The following is a 22,174-nucleotide window of genomic DNA, read 5'->3' as shown; positions in this document are numbered from 1 at the left end:
TTTTTTCCGTCGGAAAATTACCGACGGATTTTTACCAATTACCGACGGATTTTCCCTCTGTAAATTCTCTATCCATTTTCCTAAGACGACGAATTTTTCGACGGATTTTCCGACAGATTTTCCGTCTGTAATTACAGACGGATACAGACGGATTTTCCGACGAATTTTCCATCTGTAATTACAGACGAATTTTTCGACTGATTTTCCGTCTGTAATTACAAATATTACAGACAGATTTTTCGACAGATTTTCTATCTGTAATTTGAATCTTGAAAAACCATCTTACACTCTAATTACAAACAGAAAATCTGTCTGTAAATCCGTCGGTAAGGTAAAATAATTTTTTCTTAGATTTTTCTATTACAAAAATAAACCTATTTTCATACAAAATAAATATAAATTTAATAAATACAATTTTTTTATCTATTTTGTATTCAAATATTTATAATAATTCAAAAAATAAACAAATTCATCGTATTATCAAACTAAAAGAAAAGTACTATAAACAAACAAGTTAATATAATTCAAAACATAAACAAAGTGTATTAATACATCAACTATAATTCATCACAAACAAAGTGTATTTCTAATTCAAGCTACAAGAACAAAGAATCAATGATCTTCCTACCCAACCAAAACCAAGCCTACTTGCTAATTAGCTTACAGTCACATGCATTCAACTAAATAAATTAAACAAGAATATCCTACTTTTTTGAAGCTGAAAAATGAAGCTTTAAGGGAGAATGTGGCTAGTTTGCAGCAGAACTTGGCCGAGAACCTTAGATCCTCCTTCCTTGGCTCTTTTCTCAGCTTGTACTTCTTCCCCCAATTTTGGGATGTTACAAACACAGCTCAAACACCCAAACTAAAATAACAGAATAAGATATAGTGCATGAGCGATTTTATTTAAATCACAATATACAATTTCTTCTTTATTACCAAATTAAATACCGACCAAAAAAAAGGTAAAGACTAAAGAACTAATAAAGATGCATGGTACACCACCTTTTTTATGTTTCTAGTACGTTATCCATGTGAAGTTGGTAAAGAGAAGCTAAGTGCAATTTAGGTTTCTTTATTTAAGTACAACATAATTTAATCATCCTTTTCATATCAAATCCATAGATTGTTATTGAATTCCTACCAAGACAGACAACATTATATGAAAAAGAAAGCAAAAATTAGTAAAGATCATCTTACCTTTCTTGGGTCTAGTCCAGGTTGAAAGCCAATCCCCACCACCTTTTCTACTCTGTGTATGTGGCCGTAATCCACAGATAAGCCTAAGAAGCAACATTGTCAGTAGCCATCAACTAAGTAGATCAAAACTTGGAAGAAATTCACCGGAGATGCATACATTTTAGGTGTCCTGATGTCATAAAGTCTAACAGAACCATCTACAAAACCAGCTGCCAACTGTCCCCCATGAACTTGAGATGCAGTCTGAAATACAAGTATTAATACATATATCAGGAGAGAAAATCATTTTTAAGGAACTTGTCATGTTCCACCGGGTTTTAGGTTCCACAATGAACTTGTCATGTATCATCAATCAACACATGCATAACAATGTATCATCAATCTCAACTCTTTGAATCTCAATGCCTGGGAAACCAAATCACTAACTAAAGCTTCCATACAAACAACTGCAGAAGTTCCGATTCGAGACACAATGTCCAATTTCACACCACTTGATGTAGACCTATTTGCAGCTCTCAACTCCAGCCGCAGCCATGAAAACAACAAACGGAGTGTAGTTTTCCTTAGAGGTTCCAAAAGTTTCTAGGAGAAAAATATGCACTTTATCCAAAAACTGGAAATCGATCAAGTTTGACATAACCCAATCAGTCAAATACAGAATCATTAGTCCATGAGAAATATTACCGTGAGGCCCATCTTTCTTTCCCCAAATTTCAAACAATGCCTTGAGTATCACAAATACCCCAAGATTAAGTCTGTATCAGTATATGGGGATTTTCATTTTCTGTTTTCCTTTACCTTTGTTGTTCTTTTGGTGCAAACTTATCCAGTAGTAGTTTTAGCTTCCTATATAATCCTATTTCTACTCTTTTATCACAGAAATAAATATTTTTAGTATTTTGAAACAGTTTCATAAAATAGGAGATCATCAGCCATTCAGTCCAATCATAATCTTAGAAAAAGTAAAAAATATATGGCAGGAGTTTCAAATACCCCAAAAAAATTGAAATTGGCTATAGAACTGTTATAGAATAAAGTATCCATGTAATAAGAATCTTTGTTTATAGCTTAATGCAATGGGAAGAGAAACACACTTACCAGTGATGCAGACAAGGGTTTCCTTTCTAGACAAATCAGTCACATGCTGCAATGAGACTTCACCCAATCAAAACCATCGATTCAGCAAATTCAAATAAAATAAGAACAAGGAAAAAAGATGAACATAGTTTACTCACAATAAAGGTGTCATTGAATGATGCAAAAATGTGAGCAACACCAAAAACATGTTCGCCCTCTCTAACAGTATCCTTATCACATTCCCAATTGCACAACCAACATAACAAGTTCTAATAATGAAAAAAATAGCATCTTATTATTGCTTCCTTCAAATTAACAGAACAATGAGATCATAACGAAAACATAGGTTGCTAGGGAAAAAGAAAAAGAGTTTATTTAAAAGGAAAATCAACATCTAGCTGAATCACCTAATACACTACAATCAGACTTCTTCATTGATTATCACATATCAAACAAGATGACGTGGACTAATAATTAAGAACAAGAATGGAAGACTAACCAACAGAAATTGGTGGACTAATAATTAAGAACAAGAATTGTAATAGACACCTCTTCAACTACCTAAAAATTAAAATAGATGTTCAATCGGGAAAATATTTTAGTCTTAATAAATAAATAAATAAATAAATGATTCAACCTTATGATCAGTTTCTTATTTTCTTATTTTTCTAATAACCAAAGAATCATTTTTATTTAAACCGAAAGAAAATAGATGTTTAATTGTCCAATTTTCTTTGTATTCATAATGCTCTCTGTTACTTTTAGAAGCAATCAATATATGAAATAAGTTATTGCTTAAGGTACTATATTGAAAGGCCATCTCTGGTTCACATTGAATTAAACAAGGAGAAGCAAAACTAAAATATTGGTCATGAAGGCTTTTAGTTTGCTTATACTTCATACAAAATAAAAACCAAAATAATTATTGGTCATGAAGTAGTACATACAAGTAGTACTCATCAATTATATTAGGCACAAAACAGTGGTTTAATAATAACTAACAACTTCAAGCAAGGAAAAATACTACCAATTTCATAAGCAATCCAAGAGGAAAAGTACCTAAATCTTGTGAATTGAGAAAAGGAAACACAGAAAACAAGTTCCGCTCTTTTCCATCTCTCTCAGGAAATTCATCAAACACATGGCAAGCATAACAATACTGAAGCGAGGTTGCAACATTGGGGGTAACACCAGACTTTCCCACCAAATGGGTCTTGATTTTCTAAAGGTTTCAAATAGTAACAAAGCATAAGAGGTTGCCCTAAGGAAACTAGTTATAATTTTTTACATAAGACTTACATATGGACATGTCATTTGACAATGGGTGAAAGAAGCAGTGCATCTGTGTCTTGAATCCTTGATCCAATAAAAGTGAAACATCTCTTCAGAAAGGGGGAAAAATGAATACAAATTAGTTCCCTGGAGATAAGTTTGCTAAACAACTCAACAAAATGTAAAAATTGAAGAAGCACAAACATTACCTGAGACAGTAGCATGACAACAAAAGAGAAATAAAAGTTGTAAGAAATAATTAGTTGTAAGAAATAATTAGTTGTAAGAAATGGAAAGAAATAATGGGTGGGAAGAATAATTAATCAGTTATAAAAAATGGAAAGAAATAAAAGTAAAATAGCATGACAACAAAAGGAAGAAGTTACCGCTTTGTGCGATCATTACCTGAGAGAAATTTTATGATAGTTAAAATCAGCTCCACAAATCAGCAAAAGAAAGAAGTTACCCCTTTGTGCGATCATTACCTGAGAGAAATTTTATGATAGTTAAAATCAGTTCCACAAATCAGCAAAAGGAAGAAGTTACACCACGGCCTCGTCATCTGCCACCATCCCAACCATTACTGTATTCCATACCTCCATCGTAATTTCCTATGTGAAACAGATTGTGTCCAAGTAAGTATTTTTCATATTCCCGAAGAAACCAAAACAAAAAGTATAAGGAATCTTCTGATCAAAAAATAAAAATAATAAGTGGTCAGCAATGCCTCTACCCCTTCCTCTTCCCCTCCCCCTTCCACCATGTCCTCTTCCTCGCACCCTTCGTGAGGCTTCTGTATCAATCGAATCGAGTCAGAATAACAACCATATTAATCTATCAAAATAATTGCCAGAAGAATTATAGTTTACCTCCTTCCTCATCATATTCATTTAAAGATTTTACTTGATCAGCTGGAAGAGGAGGCTGGTATCTACATAAGAAAAAAGACTTAAAACTTTAGCAAGCAGTGAAAAAATAATAAAGCATGTAACCAGTATAACAACTCACACAAAGAATATTGCCTAAATTTTTATATCAGGTATAACACATTATGAATACAAAAGTAAATGAAATACAGAAACTCCATATCCCTGTCAGTCTTAACATGAGATGATTTTTCATGCCGTCTAGAATCTTGATGCTTAATTGACAAAAGTGACAAGAAGCAGCAAGATAGTCACAATCAATTTGAAGTCAAAGTATTACCTTTTAATAGAAAGCCATGCACGACTTCTAGAACAATATGCAGATCTGGAAAAGCAACATGTAGAATTGCTTGAAAGGCATAGAAAAGATCCAGGATGGAATAGATGATGTCAAGAAAGCAGCTTTCAAAGTAGGGGTAAAAGAGGTCCAGAGTCTAAGTTCATAAATGCCTTAGCTGCATAAATTACAGCATTAAAAGCTAAAATAGAAAAGGAAATAAAAAATACAGCAGAGTCTAAGTTTACATTGCATTGTTGCTGTTTGAACCAAACTCTTGTGGTAATTTCTAGAAGTGGGCTATGGATGCTAAGCAGGAAGCTGCAAAAGCCTACAAACAAGTTGATAAATTGAAGAATAAATTTCCAAAACAGAAACCGTGCAGCATCCTTGCTTTGACCAAGCAATGAGGATGAAGGGTACAAGTTTGTTCCCATGCCAAGCCTTCTTCCAGTTTCCTTGGCAATAGCAAGCTGATCACCTAGAGAAAAAGAAACCCAAAAGAAATTTCTAAGCAACATGATTTGAGTTAATGGTATGAAAAAAAAAAAAGAAAAATAACACCACAAATCTTACAGTAATCATTTTTACATTAACACCAAGGTTCAGGTCTCTTGTGATGGTTTCAGTGCTATCATGCCTGGGAGGATCAAATAGTGGTAGCAGCGCAAGAAATTGCCATAGTGCACCATGAGCATCTTTTGATTTCTCAGGTACTTCCTGTTATATAAAGATATTCAAGCAGCAATTATGAATAAAAACTCATTCAACCAAGTTGTAAACTATAAATGTTAATATCCTTTTTTTACCGAAGCTGTCTAGCAACCCCCAAAGATCAGAGCCCACGCTCAGCAAACTTAACAATAGTTGCATAGCCTTTCTCTTCACATCCTCTTTGTAGTTGCAGAGGTTCAATATCTAAACCGGAAGAAAAGAATATTGTTAAGTCCCCTGCACAAACATAATCAGCTGGTGCCAATAGCAGAATAATTTTACCTGCTCTGGAGCACCTTTGCTGGATATATGCCAATTTCCATCAGATTCAATGTAAGTTAGAGCAGTCCTCTTGTCTCCAGGATTGAAAGGGAAAAAATGGACCTCCCTGATTCCAGCTCTTGCCTGCAAAATTTACATTAAGATTTAGAAATTCTTACCTTTAAATTCAACATATATTTTTTCCCTTTTAATTTCTTATATTGAAAAATCAATTTGGGAATATATTTACCTCCTTTGGATCAACAAGCACACCAACAATTACGGCATCTATATCATCTTGATTCTCAGTCCTATATGGAAGACCAAGTTAACATGGACACAAGTCTTTAATCACTGAGACACTGTGAATCAATAAAAACCTAAACCCCAAAAAATTCAACCAAAATGAAACTAGTCAATGCATTCAGGAACCTTGATTTCACAAACAAGTTTATAAGAACACAAAATAAAGAACTGTAACCGTTACAAGTTCTTACCATAGAATAGGAAATAGAATTAGAGCTAGCGATAGAACATAGGATAATATAATTAGAGTTAGCGATGGAATTGAATGAAATAAAACAGCGATGAAAGAGAAAGGAGATTAGGGTTACCTGCACAGCTGAGGCAAGATCGAAGAGAGAAACGCAGCAACACACGGAGAAGAGCAAGCACTAGTGGCGAGATCAAAGAGAGACACGCACATTAGGGTTCGTAAGGGAGCAACGCGAGCAAGGCCGACGGAGGGGGTGCGATAGAGAAGAACAGGTAAGGGGTGCGACAGAGCCTCGGTGCAATGGAAGTTCAGTGTAATGGAGGTTCGGTACGACGGCGGTGCAAGGCTGATAGCGCCGCCGATGGAGCATTTAGAGGGATGAGTGTAGAGCGCGGAAGTGGGAACTGAAACGGAGAGAAGAACGTGATTCCAAAACTTTATTTTAATATTTCCGACGGAAAATTTTAAATTACAGACGGATTTTCCGTCTGTAATAATTTAATAAAATTGAAGCTTTCTGTCTATTTAATTACAGACGAATTTTTTGTCTGTAACTATTTTCCACGAAAAAAAATTAATTTTTCCGATAGAATTATCGACAAATTCTCTTTTCCGTCTGTAATTTATGTTAATTCATTTTCTTTGTTTTCCGACAAAAAATCTCTCTAAAATTCTGTCTGTATTTCCGTGGGATAAAATCCGTCGGAAATATCCGTCTGTAATAACTAATTTTCTAGTAGTGATAGTTTTCATAGTCGAATTATAGTTCTGTAACTGATGCATAACGGTCATATATATATATATATATATATATATAATAATTAATAATAATGTGATAGCTGATTTTAATATATACATAATATTTTTATATAAAAATTATGTTATATATTTTGTCCCTATTTGTAAAAAAAATTTTAAATCCATCACTTGAGATGTATGCCTTTCTTTTTCTCGTTAGGAGCCGTATAGTTGTCCAATGGAAAAATAAATGGGATCAAATTGAAAATTCACTTTAAAATAAATATATTATGTTACTGTTTGGGATCCATGTTTGATGAACATTCGATCGTGGTCCAGGTTTAATTAGAAATTCGTATAAATTATTCATCCTGTCCTAATTGAAGCGATAAAGTACACAATTGTGCAATTAAATTATCGTAAAAAGCAGATCTCATTGGTGTGATCATCATTCCCTTGTATTTTAAGTAAGACGGACGGATAAGATCATAAATGTAAACATCGCATGCATCTACTTCTCACTGGGGAGGAATAAACTATAAAAAATAAACACCATGGACGTTTGTCTTGTTAAATAATTTTCCACTCTTAAAAGGAAATAACATTAAGAATGAATATTCAATTGTAATTAGAATCTTTTCGCCGAAAATAATTATAGAATGATAAGAATCCTAGGGGCGAGTTACTTTGTCGGATAGCACAATATTATGCAAACAGATAAAGTTGGAAGAACATTAAAGTCGTCTTAAACAAATGCCACACCTCTCTTATTGTGACTCTTCCCTTGTTTGCATCCTATTAAATTTATCGAACTTTTTAAGACCCTTGTTAGTAAAAGTTAATTTATTTCTAAACTAAACTACATCTTATCTCCTTTTACTTTACTTAACAATTCATATTGAATTTTAAATTACAATGCATGTATATTACCTATTGTTTTTCTTAACTCTACTATGTTGCACTATGTGAAATTAAAGAAATTTGGGAGTCTCTTAATTTTGTGTCACGTGCCTTTCCATCAAAAGGCAAAGCAGAATTTTTTAAGGTGCACCTAAATGACTCAAATTATCATCCTCTAATGTTAAAGATTCAAAAAAGAAAAGTAAATAAAACAATATTTTAAGCACCAAAAAAAATTAATAAAGTTTTATTATATATTTTGATTTGAATCAAAATAATTTATTGAAGGTTCTACTTTTATAAACTCTTCTATTCTTCCATTAAGCGTTTTTGGAAGCTAGTAGCGGTTCCTTTCTAACTTATTTATTTGTCATCAACTCTCTAATTTGTATCCATCTCTCAAGTAAGCTCTTTAACTTATTACCTCTTTTCAAAAGCAATTATTTTGTTTATTGTTGGTTGACTGACTTTCACGGTAATTAAAAAATAATGCAATTGGATAATATCAATTTTGTTAACTACATTTTAGTTTTTTTTTTTAAATTTAGAGTAAACACTCAATTTGATTTCGGTCAACTTTTTCAAAAGATAAAGTAATTCCTATTAAAAAAAATACTATGGTCCCTAGTAAAATTATTTTAGGAAAACACGATTTTTTTGTTAAAAAATCTATTAAATAGTAACGAATCAAAAATCAGTTTTGTGAGATTTTATTTGTAATTTGTGGAAATTTTAAATCCCCACAAACTATTAATAATTTTTTTAAAAAAAATCCTTCACTAATAGTGATTATGTAAAGAAGGACTATTGTCAGAAATTATGTCACAAGAAGAAAAGGTAATTACAATACAAAAACATTTTAAAAAGAAAAAATTACGTCACATAAAAAATGAGAGAAGAGAATCGTGATGTTGATGGTGGTAGATGAGATAATCATGATGACAAGATATGATTGCATAATTGAAATAGTGAGGTAATAATTATAACAATGACGATGAAAAAAACAATGATAGTGATGATAGTAGTTGTAACACCCTTATTATCAGAATGTCACGCTTTCAGATTCGAAATCGTATCGTTGTTTTCTTTGAAAAACTAGAAGATACTTTTTCTTAATCAAACATACATATCTAACCAAATTCAATTACAATCTTCATATATATATATATATATATAAACATACCAGATTTTGTATACAAGTAACTTATAAATAATATAAGTATACATATCATTACAACTCATATCCCTCTTACAAAAATATAATGATAAAGGCGAGAAAAAACTATAATATACACACAATTAATTATCATAAGAGGATACGTATAAAATAAAGAACTGATTTCAACTGCAGTGATTATTGCTCATCTTATGAATCATTAACAATTAATTATCCAAAATTTAAAGCTCATTTCTTTAGTTAAAAGAATTTCAAAACTCAATTAATATTTCATAACATAATCGATTACAGTCTCCGTCCCAAAATATAATCAAATCTCGTTACAGCCTCCAATCCAAATCAAATCAAATCACCATCAAAACTCAGGCTCAAAATAGAATCAATTACCGGCATCAAATGATACAAGGCAAATACAATCAAAGAACAATTATAGCCAGTACCAACATCAAAAACAACCCCCAACATCACCACTGCCATTATAAGGAATCTCCTAGTTGTTCAAGCATAAACAAAATAATACAAGAAATACATAAACGGAGATGACAGTTAAGGCAAATAGTTTAGTTAGCATATAGGTACAATTATTCAAATAGACAAGCCAAATACAAGATGCACACCCAAACAATACACACAAATGCAAATGATGCATGCCTGTTGATGTACAGAAATCTGTCTCTCAACAAATTTTCTTCAGCAAGTATACCAAATTGTCGTCAAATAAAAACTCACAGTAGAGTGAGGTCGAATCCCACAGGGATTGATTGGTTGAGCAACTTTAAATAGAGGAGTTTTCTAGTTGAACTAAGCAAAGTTGGTTTGAGAATTGCAGAAAGTAAAATAGCGGGAAATGTAAATAACAACAAATGTAAATAATGGAAAGTAAATTGCAGAATATAAAGTGTAAAAAGTAAATTGCAGAAACTTAAATAGGAATGGGAATGATAAACAATAATGTAAATAGCAGAATGTAAAGAATGGGGAAGATCAGAAGTGGGGGAGCTCATTGGGATTAGGAGATGTTGCATTCTCCGGATCAAGTTTATTCTCATCTCTTCCTCAGTCCATGCATTCATTGATCTCTTGGCAATCTTAGGTGATTGAATCCCAATTCCTTTGCAATTCAATCTCTCTAAACTTGAACAATTGCCCAATTCCTTGATCTAATTGCTTATGAAAAGAGATGAAGTACGATCACTGATTATACCACATGTTTTTCTAGATCAAAGTATTGGTGGGATTATATGTCACCGTATCCATCCAACCCCCAACCCAGTCCAACATGAGAAAGTATTTCTAGCATGATTTCCTCATTCCTCTTCCAAGGTTCAGAGAAAATTCAAGTATGAGCAATTTCTCTTCTAAGACAGTTGCTCAATTGGATGAAGATCGAAAGCTTTCAAGCAAATCAAGAGAATGGAAAGAAGAAGAAGAATGAAAACTACAATTGATCCATTAAATTACAACAGAGCTCCCTAACCCAATGAAGAGGGATTTAGTTGTTCATATCTCTGTGAATGGAAATTGAAAATGAAAAGTGCATTCCAAAAGTAAACTAAATTATAGAAAATGTAAAATACAGAGTGTTTACAGTCCTGGATCCCCCCAGGTGCTCATTCTCATTCTAGTTAAAAACTACTTCTATTTATACTACTACTTTGATCCTCAGTTGAGTTTGCAAGTCTCTGGATGTGGGCCCTTGGCCTCAGTTGAAGCAGTTAACTAACTCATTGGGCTTTGCTCAGCTTGCTGGAAGGGTTGAGATTGGCCGGTACTCATGTTAGTCCCCACATTAGTGGCATTAACGTAGCCACTAACGTGGGCTTTCTTGGCCTACCAAAGTTAGTGGAACTAACTTTTCCACTAACTTTTCATGCAGCTCCCATCTCCATGTTAGTGGCTCACGTTAGTAGCACTAATGTGGGTCTCCTTGGTTTTGAACAAGTTAGTGGCACTAACTTTTCATCCTTAGTTTCGAACAAGTTAGTGCCACTAACTTTTCATTGTGCCCCTTTCTTCTACGTTAATGCCCACGTTAGTGGCAATAATGTGGCCACTAACGTGGGTATTCCTTGCTTCGAACAAGTTAATGAGACCAACTTTTGTACCAACTTTTGAAGCTGCCCTTCTCTTCTACGTTAGTGCCCACGTTAGTGGCACTAACGTGGGTCTCCTTGCCCTTCGCTGAAGTTAGTGGCGTTCACTTTTGCACTAACTTTTCCAAGCCTTCCACTCTTCCACGTAAGTTCCCACGTTAGTGGCACTAATGTGACCACTAACGTGGGTCTCTGCTTCTGGTTACCTAAAATCAACCAAGCAAGGTGTATCAAAGTCTTGTTCTAATCATGAGATGATGCATTATTCATTCTTTCATTCAACTCTTGCACTATTCTCATGAAAAATGTATAGAATTCACAATGTTTGCTTGAATCAAAGTATGAACGCATATTCAACCAAATACTTGCTTATTATCTAAGAAATTGCATGAAACTACCCTAAAACATACAAAAATAGCTTGTGAAACTAGCCAAGATGCCCTGGCATCACCTGTCCTACTAGCCTAAGCTCAAATGTTAGTTACTTTACCAGAACCCGACACATCTAACTTTTGAAGTTACTTAAATGGTGTCTTGGGCTGGTCATCCCATCACAGAGGTCCATGTTGGAGCTTTTAAAGTTTCGGGAAACCCTAACCCGTATGATCTCTTAAATGAATGGATCTTCTCCTTCGAAAGGGGTTTCTTCACGATCTGCATGATTGTCCCGACCTCAAAGGTCGGCTTCTAATTTCAAGAGCTTTTCTTCCAATTCTCTTCGTCGACGCACCTCCCTTCTTAGGTCTCTTTCAGCTTTTCTCTATCGCTCTATCTCTTGCTCGAGTTGCTCTAGTTAGCCATGATGTCCATGTACCAGACCCATGAGCTCTGTTGAATTCCAATTTATCACATCCTCGGGTTAGTAGACTTTTGAGTTTATCCTTCTAGGTTGAGGGTCTCGCGAAGTCCGCTCTCTATTATGGCCATCTGTCCTATCTTGTCACCGAAGCATCATAAGTTCTCGGTAGTCATTGTGATATTCTGGCTCAGATTTGGATGCCATATGATCATCTTCAGTTGATCATCAGCCATAGTTGGGTGTAGACTTCCAGGTCCCTGACAACGGCGCCAATGTTTTGAGGGTTACTTGAAACTGGGTTGCTTTGGGCCTAGACGTGAGGTCCAGACTCTTTTTTGGGGCAACTTCCGATGCCTGCTGGTATCGAGATGCCGCCATCCGAGATCCTCGTGAGGAGGTGGGGGTGGTACCTACAAGGGACTCTAATGCTTAAGTTAGCAAGGGTTTTAAGCGGGTTTTTAGTAGATTAGGTTCTAAGAATACCTGAGGATGTCAGGGTATTTATAAGTATAGATATAGAGTCAATAACCATCTTTTAGAGTAATTCCTCCTTTGATGATGGATAATTGTTCCCTTTTGTTAGGGAGGTTGTTGAGATCTCCCTTCTAGATTAATAGGAGATATCTTAGGAGTTAGTTACTTATTAAGATAAGTAGGGCTAGACTCATGTCGCCGTGTCCAACCTTTATGAGGTCGAGTAGGTGTTGATAGGATCATACCTCTTAAGTGGGCTTTATTCCTTTTGGGCCTGACTATGTTTTTGGGATTTAAACAAAATAAGTGTAGAATGGATGAAATATACCTGAGGTGTTGGATATTTATAAAAAGAAATGATGACTTAGTCATCTATTGAAATGATCTTATCTGAAGTTAGTAAATAGTTTCTTTCCTTACTGAGTGCGAAGTTACTCCATACTGAGTTGATTATTCCCATAAAGATGATAATTGAAATAGTGGAGAGAGAGAGAGGGAGAGAGAGAGAGAGAGAGAGAGAGAGTTATTACTTGCTCTTCAAGTTTAGTCAAACCCGGGTCATAGAGCCCAATCTTGTGACTGCTCAAGTGCACTAAGCCATGCACCTTGTTTGTCCTTCGAAACTTGGGTTGGCTTATTTAATGGGACCCAAGATTCTTCCTGGGTTGTAATTATTAGATCCGAAACACAAACCTGGGTAGAAAAGAACTATTTGAACATGTCAAAAAAAAAAGAATAGAACTATTTGAAGAGCGTGTGACTTTATATCGTTCTATAACTATGAAGCACTGACACTTTTTTTATTTGTCGTATCCACGTGTCGGAGACATTTCGGACACGACACTTATCGACACTCGTCCGACATGCATGTCTTCTGTGTCCAACTATGTCTTAATAAAAAATAAAAAATTCTTTTTCGGACACTCTCAGACATACCTAAATACCATCACATGTCAGCATGTCCATTCTTATTCTTAACATGTATTCTTAAAATGGATTTAGAAATAGCATATATTATTAATTATTACAACAAAAAAATATTTTAAATACTTTAAATAATTAAAAAATAATAAAAATAATTAAAAATTAATTGATATTTTAATGTCAATAAAATACTAAAATATCATTACAATTTATCTAAAAAAATACATTACATTTATATATATGATGTGTCCCTGTATCTTTTAAGAATTTTAAATTCATGTTCCGCGTGTCATGTTCTGTGTCTGTATCCGTGTCCGTCCATCATAGCTTTATAATGAGCTTAGTACCATTTTAGCCAAGTAATGCAGTTCTAAAGGCATAGTTTAAATTCAATCCTTGGTGTTTTTAAGAGTATATGTCTTCCTTATTAAAACAAATTTAAATTTATACATTCAAATCTTTTTGACAATCAAGTCCAACCAAGTTGATCCAAATCCAACAAAACTCACTCACACAATATGCACATGAAATCACGCCGTTCTTCTTCGTGTTTCTTTGTGTGCCTCCTCTTCCTTCTTCTATTGCTGTTGCTGTGGCTGCGTTTTATTTTTGTTTCTTCTTTTCCTCCTCTTTCTTATGTGATATTGCAGTTATTTATTCTTCTTTGCTTGTTTTTTTTTTTTTAGTTTTATTATTGCTCTTAAGAGAGTGAAACAAGAAGAATTACGAGAAAATAAAATAAGAAGAAGATGATGAAGAAAAAAAGATGAAAAAAGGAAGCAACAGCAGAAGATGAGGTCGTGAGGAAGAGGAAGAGGAAGAGGAAGAGCTTTAAATTATGCAGAATTTATCAGAAAAAATAACACCGAAACTTCTTAACAATAACACATAAATTTCCTAGTATTAACACCAAAATTTTGCTACAAAAGTACAAAAATATCTTTTTTTAATGCTACATTGTTTTCTGCTTTTTATTCTTCTTTCTTTCTTTTTTTTTTCTGTTATTCTTATTTCTTCTTTTAGGAACATTGCTTCCCATATTAGACTTGAATGAACATGTATGTACTGTATTGCAATCTTATTTAGTTGAATAAATGTTGCTGGGTTCTTCCTCTTCCTATTGATTTTGTAGCATTATGTGTTTCTTCTTCTTTATTTATTTTTTCTTGTTTTTATTCTTGTTAAAAAAGTTAAACAAAAAAAATCATGAGAAGGTAAAACAAGAAAGAGAAGATGAACAAAAAAAGAAGAAAAAGGCGATGATGATAATTAAGAAGAAGGAGAAGGGGGAGGAGGAGTTTTGAGTTATCATTAAGTAATTTCAGTGAATTCTGGATTTAAATAGGATGCACTTGATCTGTGCTTGTTTTGAACTGATTTTGTTTGTGTGTCATCATCATTAAGTAATTTTGGTGCATTCTAGATTTAAATAAGGTACATTTTTGTCTAAACTTGTTTTGAATTGAGTTTGTTTGTGTGTCGTTATCATTAAGGAATTTTGGTGTATTCTGGATTTGAACTGTTATACATATAATAAGACGACAATGATGATGATAATAACGATAACGATAATGTTGATGATAATAATGATGATGATGGAGGAGGAAAAGGAGAAAATAGAAGTAGGAGATCAAAGAAATTCAAATGAAAAAAGAAAGAGGAGGAGGAGATGGGAGGTGGTAGAGGTGTGGTGATGGTGATGAAAATAACAAAAGAGAAATATAAAGGACAATGAGGAGGACGAAAAGAAGGTGGTGGTGGTCACGACAACATCGATAATAAAAGAAAAATCGATAATAAAAGAAAAAGATGAGTGAACAGCAGGCAGAAGTCGGATAATTAAGAAATAACTTATAGAATACGTTGTGAGTATAGTTCTTAATCAGCTAAGGTCCGCCTTATCAATTTAGAAAAGTTGTCACAAATTTTAGAAATAAAAATACTGGGAATATGAGTCCCAGGTTGTCTCCCAATGAGTTGCAGGAGAGGGTGCTATTTTATTAACTAGGAATTTTCCGAAAGTTTGAAAGTTGAATAATGATGAACAATTGAATAATTATAAATTAGAGCAATAAAAATAAACTAAGAATAATTATTGGTATTCTAAATAAAAAGCCTTGACTGGGGGAATGATTAATTGGAAGTTCTATCCTTTTGGGGTCTCTTAAGTGTAGTATTAAAAAAAATTATTATCTTCACTTAGTTAACCCTTACTAAATAAAGGAAAGTCAAGTGATTAAGCTAACCCTTATTCGCAAATCCTAATCCTCTCCCTTAGGAAGGTCTAGCGTTAGTATATACAGAACTAGCCAACAACGTTCAATTTAACCGACACTTAAGCCTTCCAACTCAAGTGTCTCATCTTAATCAACCCCTATGTCAAGTAGAAAACTACTCCATTGACATGGATATAATACTCATAAAAATATAAGAAGACATAGTAAATTAAATAAAATAAAATAGAGAATTAATAATTAATTAAACGTAAAGGTAACTCTATATATTAATAAATTCAAAATGCAACATACTTATCTGAATAGGGTCAATGATCAACTGAAAAGAGTAAAGGAATAGGGAAATAAACTAAAGTAATGTCTTCAACGGAGGTAATGACTCTTCAGCATCCAAAATCCAAAGCAAAAGCATAAACTATCAATGTAATGCTAATCTAGATTCAGATCTAAAACTAAAAATAATCCTAATATCAATGTATCTGAATGTGTGTGGATGCCTGTTGAGTCTCTGCATGTTCCCTAACTTTAGTCTGTGTTTCTGGGCCGAAAACAGGGTCAAAACGCGGCCCGAAATCGCCTCCAGCATATTCTGTTATTTCTGCAGATCGCGCAGGTCACGCGTACGCATCGTCCACGCGTTCGCATCATTTAGCGATTTTCCTTGTCACGCGAGCGCGTCGTCCACGCGTTCGCGTCATTCGTGTAGACTTCAATCCACGCGTACGCGTCAGGCACGCGTTCGTGTCAGGCACGCGATCGCGTCGCTGCGATTTCTTCATTTCGCGCGCTCGCGTGAGCCATGCGCTCGCGTCAGTGTTCGCTGGTCATCTCCTTAGTTTCTTATGTTCCTTCCATTTTTGCAAGCTTCCTCTCCATTCTCTGAGTCATTCCTGCCTTATGAAGCCTGAAACACTTAACACACGGATCACAGCATCGAATGGTATAAAGGAGAGTTAAAATGTACTAATTAAAGGTTTCTAGGAAGCAAGTTTTCAACCATAAACAATACTAGGAAGGAATTATAAAATCATGCAATTCATATTAATAAGTAGGTAATGGCTTGATAAAAATCACTCAATTAAACACAATATAAATCATAAAATAGTGGTTTATCAATGAGTAAAAAGGAGGAGGAGGAGGAGAAAAAAGGAGCATGGACATACGTAAAAAGAAAAAAAGGCAAAAGAGTGCACGTACGGGATGTAAAACACATTAAGAATTTGGTTGGACTTGGTTAGCTATTTTGCTTGGTCATAGAGTTTCTCTTAAATTATCTACTTTTCTTTAATCATAACAAAATTGTTTTCCCAAGCAGTGTCCTTCCAAAAATTGAATCGAGATCCTCACGAAGATCATATTGTGTCCCATCTCTAAAAAAAAAGGGAAAAAAAGGTTTACTGTAGAAAGAACTATTTGCATGCCAAGGAGGGAGGCAACCAGGTCATTGACTCGGTCATTGTAGTAGCTGGGAGCATTCAACCTGCAAGAAATGGCTATTTTCTTCAGAAGCTTAAATTTAACATTAACACAAACATTAGATTATGTGTGCTAAGATAGCTGTTGGTGATGATGACATCAATCACGAGTTTAAGTTAGAGGGTCCCATGAAAATCACATGCATGGCATCACAAGATTAATAGGGAATGGTAACTGAAAAGAACCCTTCAATGGGGCCACCATCTATCTCAATTCTCAGGACAGCGCAGCGCTTGTTGCTACCATACATGATCGATCATCAACATCACTTCGCAACTCTAATTATCCACGTGCCCTCATTTCCATCTTGCTCTTCAATCTTTAACACGCGCGCGCACACACATATATATACTCTTTTATCATCAAGACAAGATTGACATTGCTGCTTCTCATGCAGCACTTTCTGCACAGAAACTTTTTTGGAGATTGCATATTCATATTCATTATTTACTTCATACAGGGCAAAGTTTTTCATTTTCAAGATACATAGAACTTTGGATTCCCATCAATAATGTCATATTTACAAATAACATTATAGCCGACACTTCATATATTTTTATTCCGTTCGTTTCAAAATCTCTGTTAATTCAGATGTAAATGACACTTTAAAACATCATTGATCTTATCTGGGTACACTGATATTTTAATGTGTCACTTTGTTCAAATTAATATTTATTTTGAAGTGGAAGGAGTGTCGTGATAATGGTAATAGAACTTGTGGACGCAATTACACAAACCATTTGGATCATACTTTTCCCATATTCTCAGATTAGTCCTCTTGACATCTGCTCCTCCAGGCTTAACAGGTTCTACATGACCAAGCATAGAATCTACCTCAACCTGCTAAAAAATTAGCATTTATGCTACTTAGTATTTATATATGAATGCAGTTTGAAACATCAAACGATCAACATGGTTTTGTAAGAGTCACAAGTGTTGAGGCACACATTATGCAGGAGTACACAATGCAGACATGCAAAGCAGAACACATCATCGAGGGTCTTATGAAGCAGATACACCTGAGAAGTAAAACTAAAGAGACACTCCAACTCCAGAAATGGACATTGGCATGCTTAACTGGGAAGCCGAGAACACAGAAAATTTTCAAGTGTCGATTTGATGAAATACAGGATAAGCAGAACAAAAACTAAGCTATACATTATTCGGACAAACAAGTGAAACAACAAAAGGCAGATTAACTGGCAAAATTCTCTTGTATCTAGGGTCTAAAGGGTGATAGTAGAGAAAGTATGGGGAGCCAACAATTGATTATTAAAAAGAAACATTCAAAACTAAAAACAATAAAAGCATCCAAAACTCAACTAAAAAATATTTTTGAAAGTGAAACAAAGTAAAACCAATTTAGAGTATAGAATTTAGGATTTAGGATGATCGGCAGCGGGTACGAGCTGTGATTAGTTAAACCAGATATATGTGATTAACAATTATGGCATGGGACAAGTTTCCCCTTGGCAAATTTTTTTGGTAATCTCTTAATACACAACCACCCTGCAAAGATATTGTACAAAGCCTATTCAATAAAATAGAGCAAAGGCGCGCATGTAAGGCATGGTTTCTCAAAGAAAGTGCTCGATTGATAGGATATAATGCCTCTCAAGTTTGAAGTGCCATATTCCTGTGGTTGTAAATGATGAGGCTAATACTTGGTTTATAAGACAATAAGGTGTTAAGCATGGGAACCATTCATGCCCATTCTTATTCACATTATTAAAGGATATCAAAGTAGGTCCTCAGGAGTGAGGAGATCATAGTTTGCTGCTGATACAACTTTGCTTCTAGATGAGTTTAGTGATACCCCTGTTACCACCACTTCCTGTTCATATCTTTCCAAATGTGAGAGTTCCTTTTCACAGTTAAAAACATTGAGTTGATTTCTTTCTTTATTCCTTTTCTTATTTTTTCCCCCTCTTTCGACGAATATTGTGGTTCACGATATTTGTTTGCCTAGCACTCCCATGTACTATTCTGACTCCCTTTGTTTTGTAAAGTTACATACTATTCTACACCTTACATTTCCTGGAGGTTTTTATAAATTTAGAGCTTGAGAATGGAAGATTTATTTGAAAAAGAAAAACTTTATTGAAATGAACATAATATGCTTAATATTCATTAATTGTGAAAACAATATTAGACATTCAATTACTTTTCCTTACCATCCGTTTTGGCTATAGGGTTATATGGACAAGCCAGTGAAGCCCTGTCTGGTTTCCTGTACTCCCAACCGAAAAGCTAATAGACTTTACCCTGAAAATTTTATCAAGTTTACATTTCAGAAACCAAGAGAAAGAGTTTGCAATGGCAACAAATTCAGCTAGGTTTTCCCTCTCACAGATTTGCACAAATGATCTCATTTATGGAAATTTGAAATCCTGGGGAGTTCCAACCTTGTTAATGTCTGAATTCAGTTAACTATAAACCAGCATGGTTCTACACATAACAGTAGAATGGCTTATACACTAATAGTGATAATCATGAAGTTTTCAACAGTAAATGAAAAATTGATTTTATTATTACCGCGGAATCATGTCTGTGTGCTCCATGGGCCATGGCATACCCTTCTTTCTGAACAAAGATTTCCTATATTGTAATGCTAAATCAAATTGGGAATTCGGAAAAGCCAAGGAGGGAGATAATAAGAACTTACCATGACATAATAGAAGAGTATGTCGATGATGGGAAGAAGGAAGAGGGGCAACAAGCAAACCTGAATCATATTACAAAACTACAATTAACTCAGATAGCCAAAAAAAATGGAGAAGGAATAGCCATTACGGTGCTAGAGTGGAAAATCGGCGGGTTGGATTAGATGCCGGGATAAAAAATCCTAGCGCTTGAGTTTCAGGTCGTCAAAGTGGAGGATGAATATTGTTCGTCTGCTAGGGTTCTTCACCGGTCGTGTTGAAGTGGTGTCCGAGCAGGTGCGAAGGGGAGTGGGACCTGAGCACGAGCTGGAGGACGGAGCCTGGCTGCAAAGTTGATTGGGCGGTGGGTGGGCCGGACACTTCAATGTCAAAGTCATTGCCCGTACTAGGAGGCGGTTAATTAGGGTTAGAAAAGGTGACATACTCTTGGGAGGAGTAGGTTCCTCCCTTTTATACTCTTCATTTGAGTAGATCTCTAGTGAGCAGGCTCACTCGTCTAGAAGCTTCCATCCACGGTCCAGGTTCCTAGGGAAAAGAAGGTGCCGCGCAGGTCTCCTCTTGGTTTGGGTCGACGGAATCGTCTGGTCGGTGGCTCGCAACCGAACCCGGATTTTTAGCGAGCTGGCTCGGAACAGTGCTCCAGCGTATCAACTGTGAGAATAGAAACTCGTGGTTGACGCCTTTGATTTACTCGCCTTTCTCCTCGATTGAATCCTCTTGGGTTCGGGACTCCATTGATGGAGTCCGTGCCCCTAACGCGCAAGTTTCCCCCGTCCGTTATTGGGAACATTGCCTTGGTTTTCGCGTCGAACATTTAATACTCATTATGATTGATTTGAAAGTCAGGGAAGACCACTATGCCCCTGCCTTTTCGCACTCTCCCTGACGGTTACTATTCTACGTTTCTTTCTTCTTTTTATTTCCAGAACTCCCTCTTTCTCATTTCTTTTCTTCCTTCAGTATTCTCTTCCCTACACTTTTGTCAGAACCCTCCTCTTCCTTTACATTCTTGGTTTTTCTGTGAGATTAGGTGTGCGCGTCTTCTATTTGTCTCTTCCCTGCTACACTTCCTGCATCTTCTAGTAAGCATTTTTCATTGGCTTTCATATCTGCCACTCTCGCTTTCTTTGTGAATCGTTGCATGTTTGCTTGGATTAACGTAGCTTGCATTTTTGCCTGGATTAGCATAGCTTCTATTAGATAGTCTTTAAGGGATACCATTAGGCATTTGCTTTTTGGATTTAGGCTTTAAACTGGTGCGAATATTAGGGAGTAATGCGTAAAATGTAGTTCCATTTTCTTCTTTCATTCTTACTGAGTTTTCGACCTCCCGGGTTGACTTTAGTGCTGCCCCTACTGTAGGTATGGCTCAGTGCCCGACAGCTCCAAATGTTGTCGATCGCTACATTTGGGTCACTACAGATGTAAAAGATACGGCATCCCGGATTACTCGAGAAGATCTATAGGCACTTCGGGATTTTGGTTCCCTGTGCAGAGGGGGTTCCAGAGGAAGCCAATTACCAGGTCTTTGTCCCAGGCGAGAGGGAGCATGTCTGCCACAAAAATATGGCAACACCTCGAGTAGTCGACTGGTTGTGGATGTATAACCGATGTTCACCACGCTAGTATCCGACTTCCATCTCTCCCTTCGTCATGTCATTGTTAAATCGTTGCGATGTCGCCCCTTCATAGCTTCATCTCAATAGCTGGACCGCCATCCGCTGTTTCGAGCTGGTCTGCGAATATTTGGAGCTCCCGGCCTCCGTCAACGTGTTCCTCTATCTCTTCTTGCTAACGAACCCCTCTCGGGAGGGTAAGACAAAGAAGGGATACATGTCTTTTCGAGCCGTTCAGGGCTGCAGGATCTTTGGACTTTGCGAGGACTCCTTTCACGGCTTTAAAATCACTTTCTTTAAAGTTAGGCTAATTCAGGGCCATCATCCCTTCTGGCTAACCCTGGAAGGGGAACGACGAATCCTGACCTATTGGAGCTTTGGGGCTAGCTCTGCTTATATGATAAATGTGACTTATGAGGGGTTGACTGAAGAAGACTGCCGAATATCCGACATTTTGTTGGCTATCTTTGGCACTAGAAATTTTAACCTTCATATGGTGATGGGGGATCGGGATATTGGTCAAGCCCATGTAGATAAGCTGTTTTTCTTCCACTTCCTTGGTTAATCTTGCCTTCGTTTCGAATTCCTGGTTTCCTGATATATTTACTTGTGTTTATTCCCTATAGTTTCCATGGCTGATGGAAAGACTACCATGACGGACTTGATGTCCCACTTCCTTTCTACTGATGACAGTGAAGAGGACTCCTCAGCGACCCACTTGGGGGGTCCTAGTGCTATCGTCGGAGAGAGATATGGCTAGGTCGTTGTCGAGGACCAGGGGGAGTCACAGCCCTCCGTTGACGCCCCGCCCGAGAAGCCTCCGGTGGATGATGCGTGAGCATCTGATACCTTTTTTC

At 35.7% G+C, this 22,174-nt stretch overlaps 2 protein-coding genes across 2 annotated transcripts; both read right to left on the bottom strand.

The window, feature by feature from the left end:
* Window positions 1–520: 520 nt before the first annotated feature.
* Window positions 521–18,029, bottom strand: LOC112754217 (uncharacterized). Its single transcript, XM_072220520.1, has 17 exons — window positions 17,970–18,029; window positions 17,776–17,878; window positions 6,342–6,711; window positions 5,978–6,038; window positions 5,749–5,871; window positions 5,562–5,670; window positions 5,329–5,472; window positions 5,001–5,233; window positions 4,756–4,800; window positions 4,419–4,480; window positions 3,577–4,342; window positions 3,337–3,499; window positions 2,436–2,546; window positions 2,299–2,344; window positions 1,358–1,443; window positions 1,201–1,283; window positions 521–865 (listed from the first exon to the last, which is right to left on the bottom strand). The coding sequence occupies exons 1-7, from the start codon at window positions 18,027–18,029 to the stop codon at window positions 5,462–5,464; spliced, it is 837 nt and encodes a 278-aa protein (XP_072076621.1). The 3' UTR covers window positions 521–865; window positions 1,201–1,283; window positions 1,358–1,443; window positions 2,299–2,344; window positions 2,436–2,546; window positions 3,337–3,499; window positions 3,577–4,342; window positions 4,419–4,480; window positions 4,756–4,800; window positions 5,001–5,233; window positions 5,329–5,461.
* Window positions 18,030–19,198: 1,169 nt separating this feature from the next.
* Window positions 19,199–19,928, bottom strand: LOC112757077 (uncharacterized). Its single transcript, XM_029293833.2, has 3 exons — window positions 19,704–19,928; window positions 19,532–19,636; window positions 19,199–19,288 (listed from the first exon to the last, which is right to left on the bottom strand). Exons 1-3 carry the CDS (start codon window positions 19,770–19,772, stop codon window positions 19,199–19,201), a joined length of 264 nt encoding a protein of 87 aa, XP_029149666.1. The 5' UTR covers window positions 19,773–19,928.
* Between the last annotated feature and the right edge of the window lie 2,246 nt (window positions 19,929–22,174).

Source organism: Arachis hypogaea, chromosome 16 (assembly GCF_003086295.3).
Source record: "Arachis hypogaea cultivar Tifrunner chromosome 16, arahy.Tifrunner.gnm2.J5K5, whole genome shotgun sequence".
NCBI lineage: Eukaryota > Viridiplantae > Streptophyta > Magnoliopsida > Fabales > Fabaceae > Arachis > Arachis hypogaea.
The sequence above is the reverse complement of the archived record's forward strand: the minus strand, read 5'-3'. Positions and strand labels throughout refer to the sequence as shown.

Bases quoted from the DNA above. Each gene is read 5' to 3' on its own strand.
- LOC112754217 (XM_072220520.1), bottom strand. From the start codon at position 18,029: ATGTGTTCTGCTTTGCATGTCTGCATTGTGTACTCCTGCATAATGTGT. The intron at 6,712-17,775 runs GTTTGTGTAATT...AAATTATTACAG, and splicing joins GGAAAAGTATGATCCAAATG to ACGGAAAATCCGTCTGTAAT. The intron at 5,671-5,748 runs GTAAAATTATTC...CTTCCGGTTTAG, and splicing joins GCAAAGGTGCTCCAGAGCAG to ATATTGAACCTCTGCAACTA.
- LOC112757077 (XM_029293833.2), bottom strand. From the start codon at position 19,772: ATGATTCAGGTTTGCTTGTTGCCCCTCTTCCTTCTTCCCATCATCGAC. The intron at 19,637-19,703 runs GTAAGTTCTTAT...ATTACAATATAG, and splicing joins TACTCTTCTATTATGTCATG to GAAATCTTTGTTCAGAAAGA. The intron at 19,289-19,531 runs TGATTATCACTA...AAAGTCTATTAG, and splicing joins ATTTACTGTTGAAAACTTCA to CTTTTCGGTTGGGAGTACAG.